Source organism: Apus apus, chromosome 22, assembly GCF_020740795.1.
Source record: "Apus apus isolate bApuApu2 chromosome 22, bApuApu2.pri.cur, whole genome shotgun sequence".
Lineage (NCBI taxonomy): Eukaryota > Metazoa > Chordata > Aves > Apodiformes > Apodidae > Apus > Apus apus.
This window is the reverse complement of record NC_067303.1, coordinates 4,791,095-4,808,459: the sequence shown is the minus strand read 5'-3', so window position 1 is coordinate 4,808,459 and position 17,365 is coordinate 4,791,095. Positions and strand designations below refer to the sequence as shown.

The 17,365-nt window shown below is 49.7% G+C and overlaps 1 protein-coding gene across 1 annotated transcript in view; it reads left to right on the top strand.

Moving 5' to 3' along the window:
- POU2F3 (POU class 2 homeobox 3) overlaps positions 1-17,365 on the top strand; it is a 41,336-nt gene continuing 23,971 nt past the window's right edge. Inside the window, exons 1-4 of the mRNA XM_051638658.1 lie at positions 1-208; positions 4,529-4,582; positions 5,331-5,399; positions 16,182-16,216. Coding sequence (XP_051494618.1) covers positions 1-208; positions 4,529-4,582; positions 5,331-5,399; positions 16,182-16,216 — 366 coding nt within the window. The remainder of the gene's footprint in view (positions 209-4,528; positions 4,583-5,330; positions 5,400-16,181; positions 16,217-17,365) is intronic.

Genomic DNA, 17,365 nt, shown 5'->3' with positions numbered 1-17,365 from the left:
ATGCTCACCTGGCCCTGCATGGCAACAGGCAATGGAGCTCTAGGTCCCTTCGGGAACGGACCCACGCCCGGTTTGAGAGGCAGCGGGTGGCAGAGGAGGGAGGGCAAACTGGCAGCCCCTGGCAACCTGGGGCTGACGGCAGGAGGCTGGGCGCACCGCGGATTTCCCTCCACCAGCAGGATGGTGAACCTGGAGTCTGTGCACGCAGGTAAAGGGAGGATCGGGCTGGAGCTCAACAGGTAGCTGAGCACCCTGGACTTGGGCAGGAAACGGGGTTGCTGTGATTCCTGTGACCTTTCCTCTCTCCTTTCCCTCCTCTTTTTTTTTCTCCCGCTGGCGTCGGGCAGCGCCTGGTTTAGTGCTCCCATCCCTACCCAGGGATGGATGCTGCTGCACCCCGATCCTGGGCGGGGGGCTGCCAAGCCGTGCCCACCATGTGGGTGCACCACTGGTGCTGCCAGCCCTAGCGGGGGGCAGAGAGCAGAAGTCTCTTGGATACCCAGAAAACGGGCGTTTAGTGCCTGAGCTGTGAGTCTGGTCACCGGGATCGAGCTGGGAGGGGTGAGAGGGGATCCCAGAGGGATGCGGGAAGGGTGGAGGGAACGTGGTTGTGTGAGAGTGAGAGCAAGATGGGAGGTGGGTTGGAAGGAGAAAAGTTAATGACAAAGAGGGGAAAAGGAGGGAGAAATTACTGAGGAAGGAGCTGTAGGAGGCTGGGTTGGGTGAGGAATGAATGAACAGGAACACTCAAAGAGAGACTCATCCCAGGGGGTCTGACCCAGGGTACAGCTTAGGGAGTCTCACATCTCTGAGCAGTATTAGCTGGGGAAGAAGAGCAGTCACTGCCAAGTCTCTTGCAGCTGTGCTGAGCTCTGGCTCACCCTGACAGAATGAGTTGAGCTTCTGCCCTCAGCACAAGCTGCTCCAGGGGAAGGATGGTGTCCCTGGGCATGCTGAAGTTGAGGGTGACACTGGGGTAGGAGCGGAGTGGCAGTGGCAGTGAGGGCCAGGTCTGACAGCCCCTTCTATGGCAGGAGCAGGCACTGGGGGTTTGGGAGCCGTGTGCCCTCGTAGTGACCTGTCCCTGGTGCTTTGAGCAGCAGGAGATGCTGTCTCTCATCCCCAGGTGTGGAGGGGAGGGAGCAGACATGTCCATCTGGCTGTCCCAGGCTCCTTCCCTTCACACTGACACGCTGCAGGTGTTTGGTGCTCCTGCCGTGCAGGGGAGATCTGGGGGTCTGTGTTCATTTCTTGTAGCCCCCTCAACAGGCCCTGCCTGCATGTGGACTCATAGGCAGGCCAGCTGGGCAAGGCAGATGCTGTGACACTGCCATCACCTAACACGATGTCACCCTGCAGTGGGCCAGCAGAGATGCCCAAAGCCTCTGCTCAGTGCCTGTCTGCAACCTCCCATGGCTGTGAGCCACCAGCAGCTCCTCCAGGGCTACCAGCACCCTTTTCTGAGCAGGCTGGCTCCCTGTGCCAGCCCCAGGGAGGGCAGCTGGGGACCCCCTGGCACTGCCTGGCAGGGCCACGAGGATGAGCTGCAGGAGGCAGGAGGTTCATGGTCTTGGCTCAGCATGTGAGCCCGACTAGTCTGAGCACCTGCTGGGTGTGCTGTGTGGGGTGTCTCTCGGGGACGCAGCCCCCTCAGGCCCCGATCCACCCAGCTGCTCTGCTTGTGGGCGACTCTTTCTTCATGAGAAGATTCCCCAGATCGATACTCTGCCCTCTGTCAGAGCTGGTGGCATCACTCCCCAAGGCTGGATTTGGCCAGGAGCTGCACGGAGCTGGGTGCTCTCTGAACTTCCCCTCCACCAAATCATCCCACCCCTGCTCTCTGTCGGGGTTGGGGGAGGGTCTAAGATTTAAGCAAGTCTTTCTGTAGAGCAGAAGACCAGCCTGGGCCCAACCACGTGCCATGGCCCAGCCGTGGTGCTTCTTCACCCTCGTGCAAAGGCAGTTCAGGTTGTTCAGTCTCGGGGTCCCCCAGCAGCAGTCAGCTGCTTGCAGAGCCCTGCAGAGGAGATGCAGCATCACGGGTGAAGGGGGGGCTGCTGGTGCTCCCCACACTCTCCTCCTCCCTGCTGAGAGGGTTTCCCTGGCCTGTACCATCCTCTCTTCCCCAGGCGTTAGGATATTTCACCTTCCTGCAGCCTCCAGAGGGGCTCAGGCACAGAAAATCCAGTGTTTCACCTCCCAGAGGGGGCTCAGGCACCTGAAGTCCAGAAAATTCAATAGAACCCAGGCAATGGTCTTAACCAAGTTGATTCCTCCCCCTCAGCTTTCCTTTTTTCCTTTTCAAACCATCAGGCTGGTTCACCCCAGTGCCCGTGTCTGAACAACACCAGGGCTTGGGAAAACTTTTATTTGCTGACACCATTTGTTTCAGCAAAAATAGAGATGCAGATAGATCCCCAGAGAAGTGTCTGCACTGGCAGAGTTTCTTTGGTCTGGGTGAACAAACCAGACTACCCCTACTCCAGGTATGTTTGCTAACTGAGGGAGAGCAGCACATTTTTAATATGGCCCAGGCCACAACGGCGGCTCCTAATAGGCATGTGGTTAGGAGTCAGGCAGTCCTAAGTTGCAGTACTTTTTCCCAGACATTTTTTCTTGCTAGCCTGTATATTGCCAGCCTAGCAAAGCTGTGCACTGGAGCCTGCATTTGGTTGCCCTCAAAGTCTCACAGCCTGTTTTGGTTTTTTTTGTGTTGAGATGTTTTGTCAGACCAGGGCGGAGGAGTTTCAAAATCCAGCAACTCCATCAAATTCATCCTGATTTATAGTGGAAGACCCTGGGGTGTCTATAAGAAAGGTGTTGCCTTTATCTTGGCTGCTTTTATATTAGAAAAATAACTCCTCTGGATGGCTGCTCCTTGTTCTCAAGGACCTGTGGGCTGATCATGGGATCATAGAATACATGGAGTAGGAGCAGACCTGGTTCTGCTCTGCTGCCCATAGGTCTAAGAAATCATCCCCAAACCACTTAGATCAAGGTTTTCTTTTTTCTTCCTGGGTTATTTTTTGCAACCGGCCCCCCCTCCCCCCAGATATTTAAACATTTATTACATTTATGTAACAAAAATGTAATAAATAGATGTAAATTTATGATGGGAATTTGAATATTTGTGAAAATAAACTACTTCTCCCCTGTGTATGAGAGAATCACAGGGCATCTTATTATCTCCTGACTCCAGGAGGTGGTAATTTAAGTGATGGATAGCATGTGATATGTAATCAAGCCAAACTGCAATTCCTCCTGTCCTCCCCGCCCACCCCAGGTTATAAACAGTAGAGGGGCTGAAGATTCACTCCTGGGAGAGAACTTCCCATAGTTTGCTTTTGTGACCTCCCTTCTTCAGCTCTGGCTCTTGGTGCCCATGAGGAGATCCTTGGTCGCAGGGAGTAGGTAATTCTCTTCCCCTCAGCTGCATTCATTCCTGATTTCTGTGCTCACCATGGAACCTGCATTACTTTATTTTTTTAAAAAGCTTAGCAAAGCAAGCACCAAACTTCTGTGTGATTTAAGTTTGGGTGGTTTTTTTTTTTTCTTACTCTGTTTTATGAGAACTTGGCTTTTTTTTAAAGCTACTTTTTTTTTGGCAGCAGGCAAAACTTTGTGCTTTGTAGATTGCCTAAGTTAGGGTCCCTTGGCAGTGTTACAAGACAACAAGATGTTTATAGCTGGTGATAATTACTCTTCCTGCAGTAGAAATGCTTAGAAGCCCCACTAAACGTTCATGTCTTAATTGCAGTGGGTTTATTTGAAGGGAAAAAAAATTAAAAATCCCACAACTCTCCTCTCTCCTTTTTCCCCCTCATTCTTTAACACATTTTAAAGAAAGGAAGTTTCTGAAGTACATGAACGTTCCTGCACTCTGGCTCTGGTATAAGACCTTGTACATTTTTACTTCCTTCACTTGCTGAAGGAAAAGTAAACGAAGCTCTTCAATGTTGGCCAAAAAAGCAGATAATTTGCCATTTGCAGACTGGGAGTTTGCACAGGGTGGGGGGGAAGAAAACCTGAGCACACAAAGGAAAAGGCCTGCCTGCTTTCATGTGCTTAATAAAGTAGGTCTGAAAACTGACCGGGTGCTTCTCACCCTTTTTGGCCATTTGGAAAGAATACAAGGCACATATAGGAAAGAGGAAAAGGTTTGCATGATGCCTTTAAGAAGGTTTCCACCTGCTTTTTCTACCCCAGCAAAACCACAGCAAACACTGGCCCAGCTTCCACACTGTTGTTATTACCCGATGCAAATGGGATGAGTTCTGTGGCCGGGATTGGCTGCAGGAAGCACATGCAAATCAGTTGGTTCTTTATTGAAAAAATAAAATAATAGTATTATCTTCCCCCCCAACTAGAGTGGAAAGAGTTAAAATTCCCATGCAGAGGGCAGGAGAGCTGCAGGGGTGTCCATCTGAATTTGAATAGAGGTTCTTCCTTCTTCCACCTGTGTGTACTTTGCCAGCTTTAAGGAGGAGATGAGCAGAGTCAAGTTGACCCTTCCCACCTTTTCTTTCAGCTGTCCCCGAAGGAGAACGTGGCCCCGGGTGTGGTGGCAGTCATCACTTCAAGGGTAAATGACAACTTTATTGGCATTGATAAGGATGGGAGGAAGCAGGCAGGGGCTTGGTGGCCAAGCACCTTTCTTGAGGCTGGGATGGGGACAGGGCTTTGGAGTCCTGGTTTGCAAAGGGTGTGAGCACCCACATGGGGGAGAGAGCAGAGTAAATTCCTTGTAAATAGGGATCAGGTGTATTGAAACAGCCAGAGTTGGCTTCATTTGCCTCTCTGAGAGCATCTTGCTCTGTTTTTTCTGAGGCTGGTCCTCTCTGCTTGTGCTTTGTGCACCGTCAAGCACTGGCCTTGTGCTCAAGGGACAAGGAGAGGCTGTGGGAGAGGAGGGGGAAGCTGGGAGGGACCCTCTGCAGGTTTGGTGGGGGACCTTGTCAACATGAAAGCCACACCAGCTGCTTTAGGAAGCCTGCCTAAATCTCAGGGGAGAAGCTGGGAGGGTTCCTGGTGGTTAAACAAGCCCTGGTGCTCTGGGTGGGAGAGGAATGATGGGAAAGGTGAGAACACAACAGCAAACTGGGCAGGGGGAAAGGAATGAGGGGAGGGGGGAGGCAAAGAGCAACAGGAGGGAAAGTGCATCCTCGGAGCTGATGAATATTCTAGTGACTGTATGTTGAGGAATCAGAAATTTGAAAGTCTGATGGTTTATTATAATTACACATTCATTTGTGCTGTTTAGTGGAAGCCACATGTGCCTGTTGCCTGGGACTGTGACCTGTTATTAAAATCAGTTGTGCCTCCTTTTCCAGAGATCAAGATGAGCGGTGATGCGGCAGATTCCACAGATACACGGCACGAACCTGACCAGGTGGAGCCAGGTAAGGAGGGTCCAGGACACGTGGGGGGCAGGTAAAGGAACCTGAGGAACCTGAGGAGGGAGGGGACAAAGAAGAAAAAGGGGATATCAGTGCTGGAAGTTTCTGTCTGTGCTTTGTTTGACTCCTGTTGCTGTCACACTCTGCTCCTCCATCCAGCCTGGGAGTTGGTCAAGAATGTGCTCTTGGGGTTTGATTGTTTGTACCTTGACCAGCCTGCAAGATCCTTCTGTAACAGCAGGGAAATCAGTGTGTGTGTCTCAGTCATGTCCTCCCTGGTTTTAGCTTGGAAATACATCTTGCCAGAGGAATAATGCCAGTGAATTAGTCTTGGTCCTTTCAGCTTGGCACAAGCAGCTTGTTTTACACAGGGGTCATGTCAGGAATGTTTCCTGAGATAAAACTCCAGGAGACTCAGCCTTTTTTAGCCTTTTAGTATCTGTAGAAAAATGGGAGGGAGTTAGGGAAAAAACATCCAGGTAGTTCCAGGAGAAACTGATTGCTCTTCATCTTGAAGCATGATTGGGTTTCTCATCTCCCACCTGATGGCAGCTCAGACTCTGTCTGTTCCTGGCTGGAAGCCCCAGTTTTCCTTTGTCCTTGAATATGGAAAGCTGAAGAACAGGGTGATTCAGGATGACAGCAGTGATGTTGGCACTGCCAGGTTCCCTGCTGGCTCCTGCACTGCCACGAGGTGTGATACCCATCAGAAAAATCAGTTGTGGATTTTATGGCATCACTGCTGATGCAGTGGGCTCTGAATGCAAGACCTCGAGGCTGGAATTTCACAAAGACTCTTGGTCAGGTTCCTTCCTAGGCAAATAAATAGCAATAAGAAAAGATTTTTAGCAGCCACTGAGTATAAGAAATTAAGATTATTAGAAACTGTGAGGCTCACCTACAGAGTCAGAAAGAAGCCACTTTTAAAATCAAAACTAAGAGACATGGTGTAGAAGAATCGTTGGTTTTGGGGGTCATGAAGAGCTCTACATTTGGGGTGGGGAGATGTGTACCAGCAGATTAAAACTCTGCCTGGAATGGTTTTACTCTTTCTCTTTTACTTCTGTCATTTGAACAAACTTAGAAAACAATGAGATCTTGGGAAAGCCAGAGAATTCCAGGAATGTTTTCATGGGACTAAAATTACCCTTTTATTTACACCTTACTCTGAGGACTAAAAATTCTCTGTGCACTTTGCTATTACATTGGGTTGTTTGACATAATCTAGAGATGAAATGTGACTCTGTCCAGGTCTGATTGACTTTGGGCAGGTCAGCTTCTGCTCAGGGCTTTCAGATGACCCTAAGTTGCTTTTGGAGAGAAATATTGCAAAGCCACCCACCAACAAACATGTCCCCAGACTATCCAAGGTGTTTCAAAAAACCCTGGTAGTTGTCCCAGGGCCTCAAAATGGGAAAACCAGTCTCCTGAAATGTCTTGTGCATCTTGGCACACAGAGGTGATGGATAACAGCTGAATTCAGGTTAGGGAAGGGTATGTTCTTGTGGGAGTTGGTATTTGCTCTTGAGTTTGGCTGTTGCTAAATGTAGTAGGACACTCTGGCTGCTGCTGCTGTAGTCACTAGTGTTAAATAAGTGTGAAGCTGGCAGCACAGTTGATTGGATAAAATATGTTTTTCAGCTTAAGCTTCCCAGACTGCCATTAGTGTTAGCTCTAGCACCTCTTTCTAGTGGTAATTGAGAAAAGAAAGCACAGAAGTGAAGTCAATTTGTTTTAAAATAACAAAAACGGTTTGCAGCAGCATTAGCTCTGCTCCAGGAGCCTTCAAATCAAGCAGGGAAATCAGAACAAGTAAATCTCCTTCATTTGCACAAGAGTGACACTTCCCCATGGAATGATCCAAGGAACCTGTTTAAATTATTCTTATTTTTCTTTTCTAATGCAGTCCTTGTGACTGGCTGATCCGTTCAGGATCATCTGGGATCACCAGATCAGACCTAGTTGTGCTGAGAGACACTGCAAGGAGTTGGGATTATTTTTTCTTTCCCCTCTTTCCGACCTTTCTGTTTATAAACAACAAAGCTCTTTGTACTGAACTTCCTTGGAAGTTTTTCTTTTCCCTTACACACATTGTTAGAGGAATATTTACTGCAACACCTAATAGTTCAGTGTTTTGTTTACTAGCTTCACGTGGGAAAAATCTGCTTTCCAATGAGTCATTAATTGAAGACCCATTTCATAATGAATTAGACCAATCCACAGGGCTCCCTTGGGATCTTGTTACCCCCAAAGCAGAGGGCAGTTACCAAACCAACAATCTTAGAGCTTACAAAGAATGGAAATCCTTCTAGGTGCACATTTACAAAGGTCTTTCATCACCAAAAGATGCAGTCTGGCTCCAAGAAGAATAAATAAATTAAAAAAACCCAACAAAACTGGAGGGAGCTGGGTGCCAAGATGCTTTTGTAAACCAAGCCCTTGATCTAAAACTGATGCTCAAAGATCTGATGGGAAGTGTCAGTAGCAGAAGCATAATCTCATCCTTTTATATCTCTGCCAGTTCTAGCCTTAGAGGGGAAAAAAAAAAGGGTAATTTGGGGCATTGTTTTACTTTGAAAGTGTTAAAAATAATCGGGGGGGCTTTTTACTGTTAGTAAATTAGAAAATTGTCAGAATTCTTCTCCTTTCCTAGGAGGCTGGGAAAGCTAAGCTCTTGTCTTTCCTTTTTGATCCACACTGACTGCACAGAAAATGCTTGAAAGATTTTCAGTGAGATGTTCTCCAAAACCCCGGGTTTGAGTACACAAACACACACGTGTTCACTGGTTGATAGGAAATGCTGCTGTTTTCCAGAAAGCTTTGATTGAAAAGAGATCAATTCTAAGGGATATCACCTACCCTGCCCTGTGAATCTTGAGCCTTCCTTTGCTTTCACTCTGCCTTTCCTGGCCCAGTCTGTGTCTGAGGGGGGGGAAGAGGGCAACAAGCACAAGTTTCTCCCACCAGGGCCAGGGGTCAGACTGCTTTCCCCCATGGCCCAGGAGCTGTGCAGGTCAGTCCCAGCCCCACCACCAGGTCATCCCTCCAGTCTGAGGGTCCTTTTCACCCTTTGCTGGTGTGGGTTAATGCTGGGCTGGCAGGCAGAGCCGCTGACTCCATGGGGGGTAATGACAAGCGTGAGTTTTTCTGGTTGGCTCTAAGCTCTTTTCATCTTCTTAAACTGATGAAAGCCATGCCAGCAAGTTCTGGGTTGATTTTTTTTTTGTTTGTTTTAATGGGAACTGTGGGGGCTTGGCACTGCAGAGTGTCGCCCCTGGTCTTCAAGCCGAGAGGCAGAGATCTCCCCCTTCTTGTGGTTTATCTAAGCCCTCTGTATCTGATGCAACAAAACGCTGAGGTGGGACTTGCCTCTGTCTGTCTGTTTGTTTGTGTCAGACACTTGTTCCCCCGTTTATCTGCTTGATCAAAACAGGTTACACCAAGCAAAGCTACTTCCCTTTGATTTCATCTGTTGAGGCTATGGGGGGGAAGCCAAAGCTTTCACAAAAGGGCGATAGGGAAGCTCTTCAAACACAACCATCGGGAACTGAATAGCTGCGGGCGCTCCGAACATCTTCCCTCCCCACCCTGCGAGATGGGGGAACTGGCCAGCCTGCCAGCAGCCCAGGGCGGGGTGCACCATGGGCACCCCAGCACACGGGGAGAGAAGCTGGGGTGTGGAGGTGTTGGGTGCAAGGTAGGGCAGCCCCACAGCACCATCCTGTCCCCGGAGCAGCGGGTATGGCTCCCCGGGACACCGGGACTCGTCGCTTGGCTGACCCGGCAGCTTTGCCCCAGCTGGGTCAGGGCTGGGATCTGGAAGAGCAGCAAGCCCAGGTGGAGGAGTGTGGTTTCATGGAGAGGGCATGTGGAGCCAGAAAGCTGGGCCCTGGGCCTGCTTCTGACTCTGGTGGCAATGGGAGGAGTGCTATCCAACCTGCAGGGCTTGGACAGCCTCTCTGGCGGTGTCGGGAAGCAATCAAGCAGGTATCTTCTCTCTAAGGGTAGGATAGACCCTTTAAACCCCAGCAAAGTGAAAATGGTCAGGAGCTGGAGTTGCATCTGCTCTTACGGTCTTGCAAAGTGTCCCTTTTGAGGGGACACTTCTTGGAGTGTCATTCCTCTCCCCCAGCATCCTCAATCTCAGCCAGGTTGTGCCTGTGGAAGGATGGCAGCACGAGACACCTCCCTCTGCTGCTCTACACCTGGCAGTGGGGGCAAGAAAGCAAAGGCAGCTCTGGACCTGGACACCAGCATTTCCCACACAAGCAGAAGATCCTCCCAGCACTCTGGCTTCTGTGTCGGTGCACTTTGCATTCAATCCTTATCAGGGTAGAAGGAGAAACAGAGACCAGTCTGCCCTGCTGCCACACACCCTCTGTGCGAGCTCAATTAAGTGTCTCTCTGTTCCTCAGCTCCTAAGTGAGGGTCCCTATCTCTTTCCCCACTTTTTTGCCAGGGTCTGAGGTCTTTGATGCAGGTGCTGCTCTCCCGAGGGGTGGGTACAGCTCTTAGCAGAGCCCTGATCTGGGGTGGGCTCTGTCTGGGGAGGCTGTTTATGGTATTCCAACCATAGGTGTCTGGGTAGGGTCTGTTCTAATGCTGGACTGGGGTAGGGAGGCTCTGATCTCTGTGTCAGCTTTTAACTTGGGGAAAAGGGAATATTCCCAGGCAAGGGATGTCAGACTGAGCAGTGCAAAGGGCTTGTGTGAGATGAGTTGGTGGGTGCTCAGCCCGTGCAGGGACACTCCTTGTTGTACTTAAGCAGAGCTGAGGGATGCACGATCGGAGCCTTTTTTTCCTTTTGCCTTTTGTTGTTACCTCTTCAGATCAGTCTGGAAACAGATTTCCAGGCCAGAGTCTTTTGAGGAAACTTGGCCTTCCCTGGCCCCACACTGAGCCTAGTCCTTGGCTACGCCTTTGCTCTCCAAGGCCAGCTCTCCCTCGTGAAACTTTCCTCAAAGCCTCCAGGATTTCTCTTGTCTCTTCCCCCTGCAGCCATGAACAGCCCCAGGACAAGTCCCAAATAAATAAAAGCAGCAGCAGTTGGGCTGGAAACAGCTGGTTGCTATAGCAATTGGGCCTGCTCAGGATTTGCATAAGGCTGATGATTTTCATAGCACAGCCACATTTAAGGCAAGCAGGAGAAATTTCCATATTCCCAGCTCCGAGTCAGTTGGGGCGTGGGGGAGGCCAGGAGGGGGATATTTGAAATTCAAATGAAGGTGATTAGGGTTTGAGGTTGGGTGATTTTTTTTTTTTTATTATTATTTTTTTTCTTCTTCTTCTTAAACATCCCATTATGGAAGAGGATAAAAAAGGATGGGGAGGGGAAAGGGGAACAAAAGGCTGGTTTGACTTGAATTAGAGGGGCAAAGGAAGAGCTGGTCTGATCTCTCTCTTGCCTCTGGTCTGAGGAGAGACTTGCTCTCTCCCAGCACCTGCAGGTGAAATGTTTTCCGTGGGAACAACTGCTGCCCTCGGGTTTCCTTCTGGAAACTGCCCGAGTCTCCCACACTTGCTGTCCTGCTTTCTCCCCCCACTCCCTGCCCCACACGAAGGGTTCGTTGCGCTCAGAGCTGTATTGGGACTAGAAGCTGAGACTTCTTTGAGGCATTGCTGACAAAGGAAAGATGTTTGTATAACCCAGGGGTTTCCACCCAAATGAAACACTCGAGTCTTCAGTGAAAGCTTCCCCTGGAGTCTGTAACCATCTGAGTCAGCACACCTTCCCTTTTCTTGCTAACCAGCCTCAACTTTCCCATGGAGATGCTCTGATGCCCTGTGTGTCTAGAGCAAGTGGTTAACCTGAAAGCTCCAGCCCCATCTGGCTGCCTAGAACACTCCCCATGCTGTTCACACTTTTCCTTGCTCCCTTTAAAAAGCTCTCCTTAAGGGAAGCCTTGGGAACAGTGAGCATCCCAGCAGGGCACATCAGGATCCAGGGAACTGGTGGCTTGTGCTCCCCAGTGTTTGCTCCCCAGCTGGACACAGCTGGAGGGAATCAGGGGTGGCCTCTAAAGTGGAGAACAGGTGATTTAAATGAGCTCCTGCCTAGCCAGGGCTTTTCCTGCTAGTTCTGGAGAAGTTGCTGGTCTGACTGCTGGGGACAGCAGTGAGAGGGCTCCTACTTGGTATTTCCTGAAGTCCCCAAAGTGAAATGAAATTTTGAGGAGTACATTTGATGCTGAGTATCTTTTTTTGCCTACCAGAGCCACATCCTTCTCAGGGCAGGCGAGTGTTTCGTTTCATTTTCAGCATGTAGGTCAAGTGTTGTTTGGAGTTACAACTGTTGTCACTCTTTCCTTTACCTGCTTTTGGGTCGTCTTTCAACTTCCCATCTTCGAGGTGAGAGATTTGCTTCTTGTCTCAGTTAATGTGAGCAAGATAGCTTCTCAGCTTCTAGAAAATGTACATTGAAAGGCACTCTGCACCTGGCCCGCTCTGCCACTCTCTAATGCCCTTGTGCCTTATCAACAGGAGTGCTAAAATCTTCAGGATAGGTGAGATTCATCTGAATTTTAGTTATTCAATACTTTGAGGCTGAAGTCTGACCTGCTCACCCTGGGCTCCTTGTACAGTCAGTGATGAAAATAAGGCACCTCCAGAAGGTGATTCATCTCCCTGCTGTTGATCTTAGGGGCGAGAGGAGTTGCCCTCTGGAAGCGCCCGCTTCCTCTGCATGGCTGTAAAGGGAGCCTAGAGCAATTGGCTCAGAATTAGACACCTAAAAGTTAGACATCTAAGCCCAGGCAGCTGAATCTCCTGCCTGGTGTCTGCCTGGCACTGTTCCTCCATCGCCATTCAGCTGTTCTGAATTTCCCTCCCAAATGCACGGGGCAGAAAACTGATTCCCTGTGGGAATTCCCCAACACCTGTTCAAGATTGAAATCACCTCTCATTCCCCTGTCCCTTCTGTGCAGCTGAGATCAAACTGCGAGGGGAATTAAGCGTGTAGTTTGGGTGGGAAGGGGAATAAGGTGAGCCTTCTGGTTGCAGCTCTGGTTCTGTCGGGTGAGAAGCCACGGGCAGCTGTCGCTCCCCGTAGGTGACATCTGCATGTTGCTGCATGTGTTTGCCTTGCAAAGATGAAGGCACACTGCAATCTTGATTTTACTTTTTTTCCCATTATGATACTTTTATCCTCAAGTGCTGGACTGGCTCGGTGGCTTCCAGTGGGAATCGTGTCAATTCTGATAGAGCACTTTGGTTTTCAGAGTGAACCCTGCGTTCCAGGCAGGGGGAAGAGCAGCGGGTGGGGAGAAGCTGTCCGGAACTGTTCTGCTGCTCCCATCCCCAGAGAAACCTCCCCAGGCAAACTCGCACCAGATCTGATGCCAGTGCTATGCAAAACAGCTGCCAGGTGAACCAAGGAGAGCAGCAGAGTCCTTGTCTGCCGTGCTGTGAGGAGTCAGCTGAGCTTATCACTGTGGTGTTTTGTTTTTTTCCCCCTGTCCAGAACACCCATCAAAAGGGGGATGAAGGCTTGTTTGATGGGGAAGCTCCTGGGAACCCTAGTGCTAGGCTCTCATGGCAATCTTCCCCCCATTTAAATCCCAGGGCTTCCCCAGTTTAATGCAATCTAAAGAGGGGGAGGAATGCATCTAGCAGATGCTGGAGACTTTGGATCCCATAGTGTCTGGCTGGTGTAGCAAGAGGCACGTTGTTGGCTGGTGTGAAGCTCCATTAAAATCAGTTCTGGCAGTTTGCAGCAGCTGAGAACCTGCTGCCACTTACACTTTTCTTTCTTTTTATCTCCTGGAGCTAGGAAAGATTAAATCTTAAGTGCAGATCCTCATTGTTTGAACAGCTCGTTTCTTTAAGGAGAGAAAAGACTGCTCCAGTGTGAGGCCTGTTGATAGAAAACTGGGAGGAAACAGAGTCTGTTTAAAAAATATTTATAGGAAGGTTACAAATATAACTGGAGAGGGAGAGTTGTTATCCCTGTCACACCCAAACACTGGCTTGCAGCTGGATTCGTTGTGATTTTCTTGGAACATTAGCTTTTATTGAAACAGAATAAGATGAGATTTGTTTGCAAATAAATCTGTGCACAAACACTCCCTGGTCCTGCTGAGAAGCTGAAGAGATTGTTGTATCCAGCTCCCATTTACATAACCACTAGGAGCAGAAATCACCTCGCCCAGTTTTAAATATCTCACCATTGGACATCTAAGTCTGAAGCAGTTGCCCCTGAGGTTCCTTTGTAGTCAATAAGGAGAAATACTCATCTCCAGAGGGCCATTAATCTCAACTCAAGATAGGCGTCTAAGATAGGTCAGATGAATGGCCTCTGGAGGTGCCTATTTCTCCTTGCTGTCTACCAGGACAGCCTGGGGCAGTTATCTCAGACTTAGACACCCAAGCTACGGCTGAGTTAATGTCAATCTCCATGCATATTTGCAGTGTGCTCCACTGTCACAAAATACCTGGCTGAGGCCCTCCTGAGCACCCCTGTTGGTCTGTGCTGGGACGTGCAAGAGAACAGAGGGTGGGAGGTTTTTGGCTTGTGGGAGAGGAAGGGGAAAAGAAAGGTGAAGGTCTTTCTGCTGTGTGTGCTTGTTCAGGGAGGAAAAAAGGAGAGACAGGGAGCTTGGAAGTGGAGGAAAGAAAGAGCTGGAGAACTTGGGCCTGGTGGTGGCATGTGGAGTGGAACTCTGTTCCAGCTGTGCATCCCAAGTTCAAAGTTTTGGGGTGCAGGATAGTGACTCAGAGCCATCAGCACTGGGACCCAGGGCTTTCCCTCAAGGCCTTTGAATCTCACCTCATCAGCATGCTGCACCTGAATGTGAGTGAAACTCCTGTATCCAAGAAACCAGAGGATTACCTTTTCCTTCCTGTTCTATTTTAGCAGCTGGGAACTTGATCTCCTCCTCCTCCTCTCCTCCTTGCCTCCCTTCCCTTTAGCTGCTGCCTGCAGATTGCATCAACCCCCCCGTGGGTTTTCAAGGTAGAAACTGCAGGCCTTGAAGATCCTCACGCAGCCCTGCTCAGGTGTGTGGATGCTGATTGTGATCATCTCTGAACACTATCAGCATTCCCATCGTGCTGTGTGCAGTGGTTGGCTCGTGGGGAGAGGAGCTGGAAAGCCATGAATGAACCAATTCCTTGGGTGGGAGCAGCTGGAGAGAGGTGGTCAGGGAGCAGATGGTTCCAGCAAGAGGCACGGGAGCACGTGGCAAGCTGGAGGTTGCAGCAAAGTCAGGAATTACATGGAAGAAGATAAAGACCTGAGACTGGGAAGAGAAAAAGCTCAGAGGGAAAGAGCAGGAAGGGAGGGCAGAGCTTCTAGCCCAGCAGGAACACAGGCTGGGGGAGAAGGTGCAGAGCTGGGGCTGGACTGAGTTGCAGGTGATGAGAAGATAGAGGAGATTTCAGAGGGGGTAACAGTTTGTTCTGCTGTGAGATAGTGCCCTGGCATTGTCTGATAGTGAAGACTTACAGCTCAGCTTAACAAAAGCAAGAGAGGCAGCTCAGTTTGCACAGTCAGTGCTGTTAATGTGTTGCAGATTAAATCTCCAGAGCTGTTTCTCGATAGCAGAGAATAGGGTGCGATGAAATTGTTATCACTGACTCTTAAAATATTTTGCCATCTCTGAATAATTGTAGCAAGCACGCTCCCCCCTGAGCACCACAAAGAGCCATGCTGATTCACCTGGGAATATTCTGTGTAGGGTGCAAGCTGGAAAGAAATGCCTGCTGGATTGGGGAAGAGGCTGGTTCAGCTGAAGAAAGCAAGTCAGCAGGAGAGCTGGACTTGCACTCCTGCCTGCACAGCCTCTCAGCAGCTTTCCAACTTCTTGCAAGACATGAACTACTGAAAAACACGATGTGTTGAAGCTTGATCAGATCACAGGGCATAGGCTATGCTTTATGGGGAATGTTACACTGGAAAAAACCAGGAGGAGGGAGGCCTGGGGGCTTGTGCTGGTGAGATGTGAACAGCTTAAGGCTCTTTATCACAAACTCAGTTGGACTGGAAGAGAATGGCTTAGGAATGGGTTGCAAAGGGAAGGGGTTTCTTGGGGTTGCCTTTGCAACTGAAGAAGCTTCATGGAATCCCTTAAAGCATTCATATCTGTGGAGCACACAACCTTTCCTCTGTGATGTTCTTGATGAATTTGGCAGGTGTGATGGGGGGGGGGGGTGGGGGGGGTGGGAGAGAATGTTTATCATCAAAGGGGAATGAGTGAGGGCCTGTGCGGTACCTTCAGGCTGAAACCTGTCTGATTTTCCCCCTGTGCCTGCCAATCTCTTTTGGAATCAAGGAGACGCCTCTAGAGCACAACCCCACGGCACCCTCTGTTCCTTTGGATATCCCGTGGTTGCTGAGTGCCACACGGGTTCCTGAAGATCCCTGGTTAGCAGCCTCGGCCACCTGCTTCCTCGCCCCTCTCCTGCAGTTAGTTTGTGCTTTATGTACAATTCCTTGGGCCCGGATTTCCCTGGAGGTTTGTAACATCCTCCAGCTCACCCCTGCTGGAATCTCCCTTGTGGTCAGTGAGCTTTCCCCCACCCCTGCTGCTTGGCCAGGTATCTCCCAGGCAGGAGCACTTCTGCTACACTCCAGCAAAGGCTGATAGCACCAAACATGGAAAAGCACCTTCATTATTCCATTGCTGCACTCACAATGACTCCACCTTCCTCCTCCTTCCCTAGCTTTCACAGTAAACTGCTCTGGGCTAGCAGCCTGTCTTGGGTTGTGTGTGTTCAGAGTTCTAGAAAGTTCACATCAATGCTGATTGTCGCTTATACTGAGATATTTTTCTGTTTGTTTCATTGTAGGAAATGAACAGAATGGGCTGGACTTTAACAGGCAGGTAAGAGACTCCCTGGGTTACCAGGTATTCTCCTGCTCTCTTGATTTACTGTTTTTTAATTGCTCATCTTGCTGAGTCCCAGGCAGCTTCTGCTAAGAGATAAAAACTCTTAGGTCAGAAGCTACCATTAAACAGACCACATAAGGACTTCCCAATTCCCCTTGTGGGATAGAATGACAGATTAAACTTCTGGTTTCCAGGCCTTCCTATTTCATAGCAGTTCAGTTAACTATAGAGTTTCTTTAAATGGCCATTTCTTGAGGCTTTTCTTGTTGTGTATTTTTTTTTTTTCTCCATTGTCATTTAGAAACAAAAGGGGCCTGGGTTACAGTGGCAAATGTGCAGATCCCACCCCACATCCCTGTGCATTTGTACTGTTTGTGACACTGGGGCTGAAAGCCCTGTGGGAGGCAAGTTCAAGAGCACGGGGCTGACTCACAGGAGTATCAGCAGGATTGAGATTGAGGTGGTTTGAGGTCTTGGAGTGTGTAGGTCAAGACCAGGCCTGCCTACAATGGCACATTCCTCTTTGCAAGACAGTGGGGAAAGGGACAGCAGATAAAAGCAAGTGCTTCTTGCAGGGCAAGCAAGCCCTAAGTGCACGGGAGTGTTTGAGGGACAATTGTCTTTGCTGTGTTTGCTGTTATCCCCCTGCTTCCTGCAGCTAAAAGCAGCTCCTCTCTCACAGAGTGCCTGGAGATTTTCTTCCATGGCTCTAAGAAGTCCCTGAATGTCACATCAGAATTGCAAGGGGAGGCAGGTGACAGCCCTCCAGAGGGTACAGAGCTTGGATCTGTGCAGAGATGAGAAAATGTCCTCTGAGTCCAGAGCTAAGGGCTCCTGTGGCCATTAGTGGAGCTGGACTCTGACCCTGGAAAGAAAAAGAGGTCCAGAGAGCTACTCCTGACCTGCTGCAGGACTCCTGGGGTTGGCCAGGAAAGGGGCAGCGACTCTGGGCAGTTGGCAGCAGATGTTGGCACTAACAGCACAGCAACCTCCCTGCTTCCAACCCTGCATTCCCCAGGACCAAGGGTTGAGGTCTTTGCAGGGCCTTCCTGTGCTGCAGGTGGGCACCTTCTGGCAGTGACTTCCCTGTCCTTCAAGCTTGCCTTGGTGGCTCTTGTCTGACAGATGTCAGCAAGCTGCTGG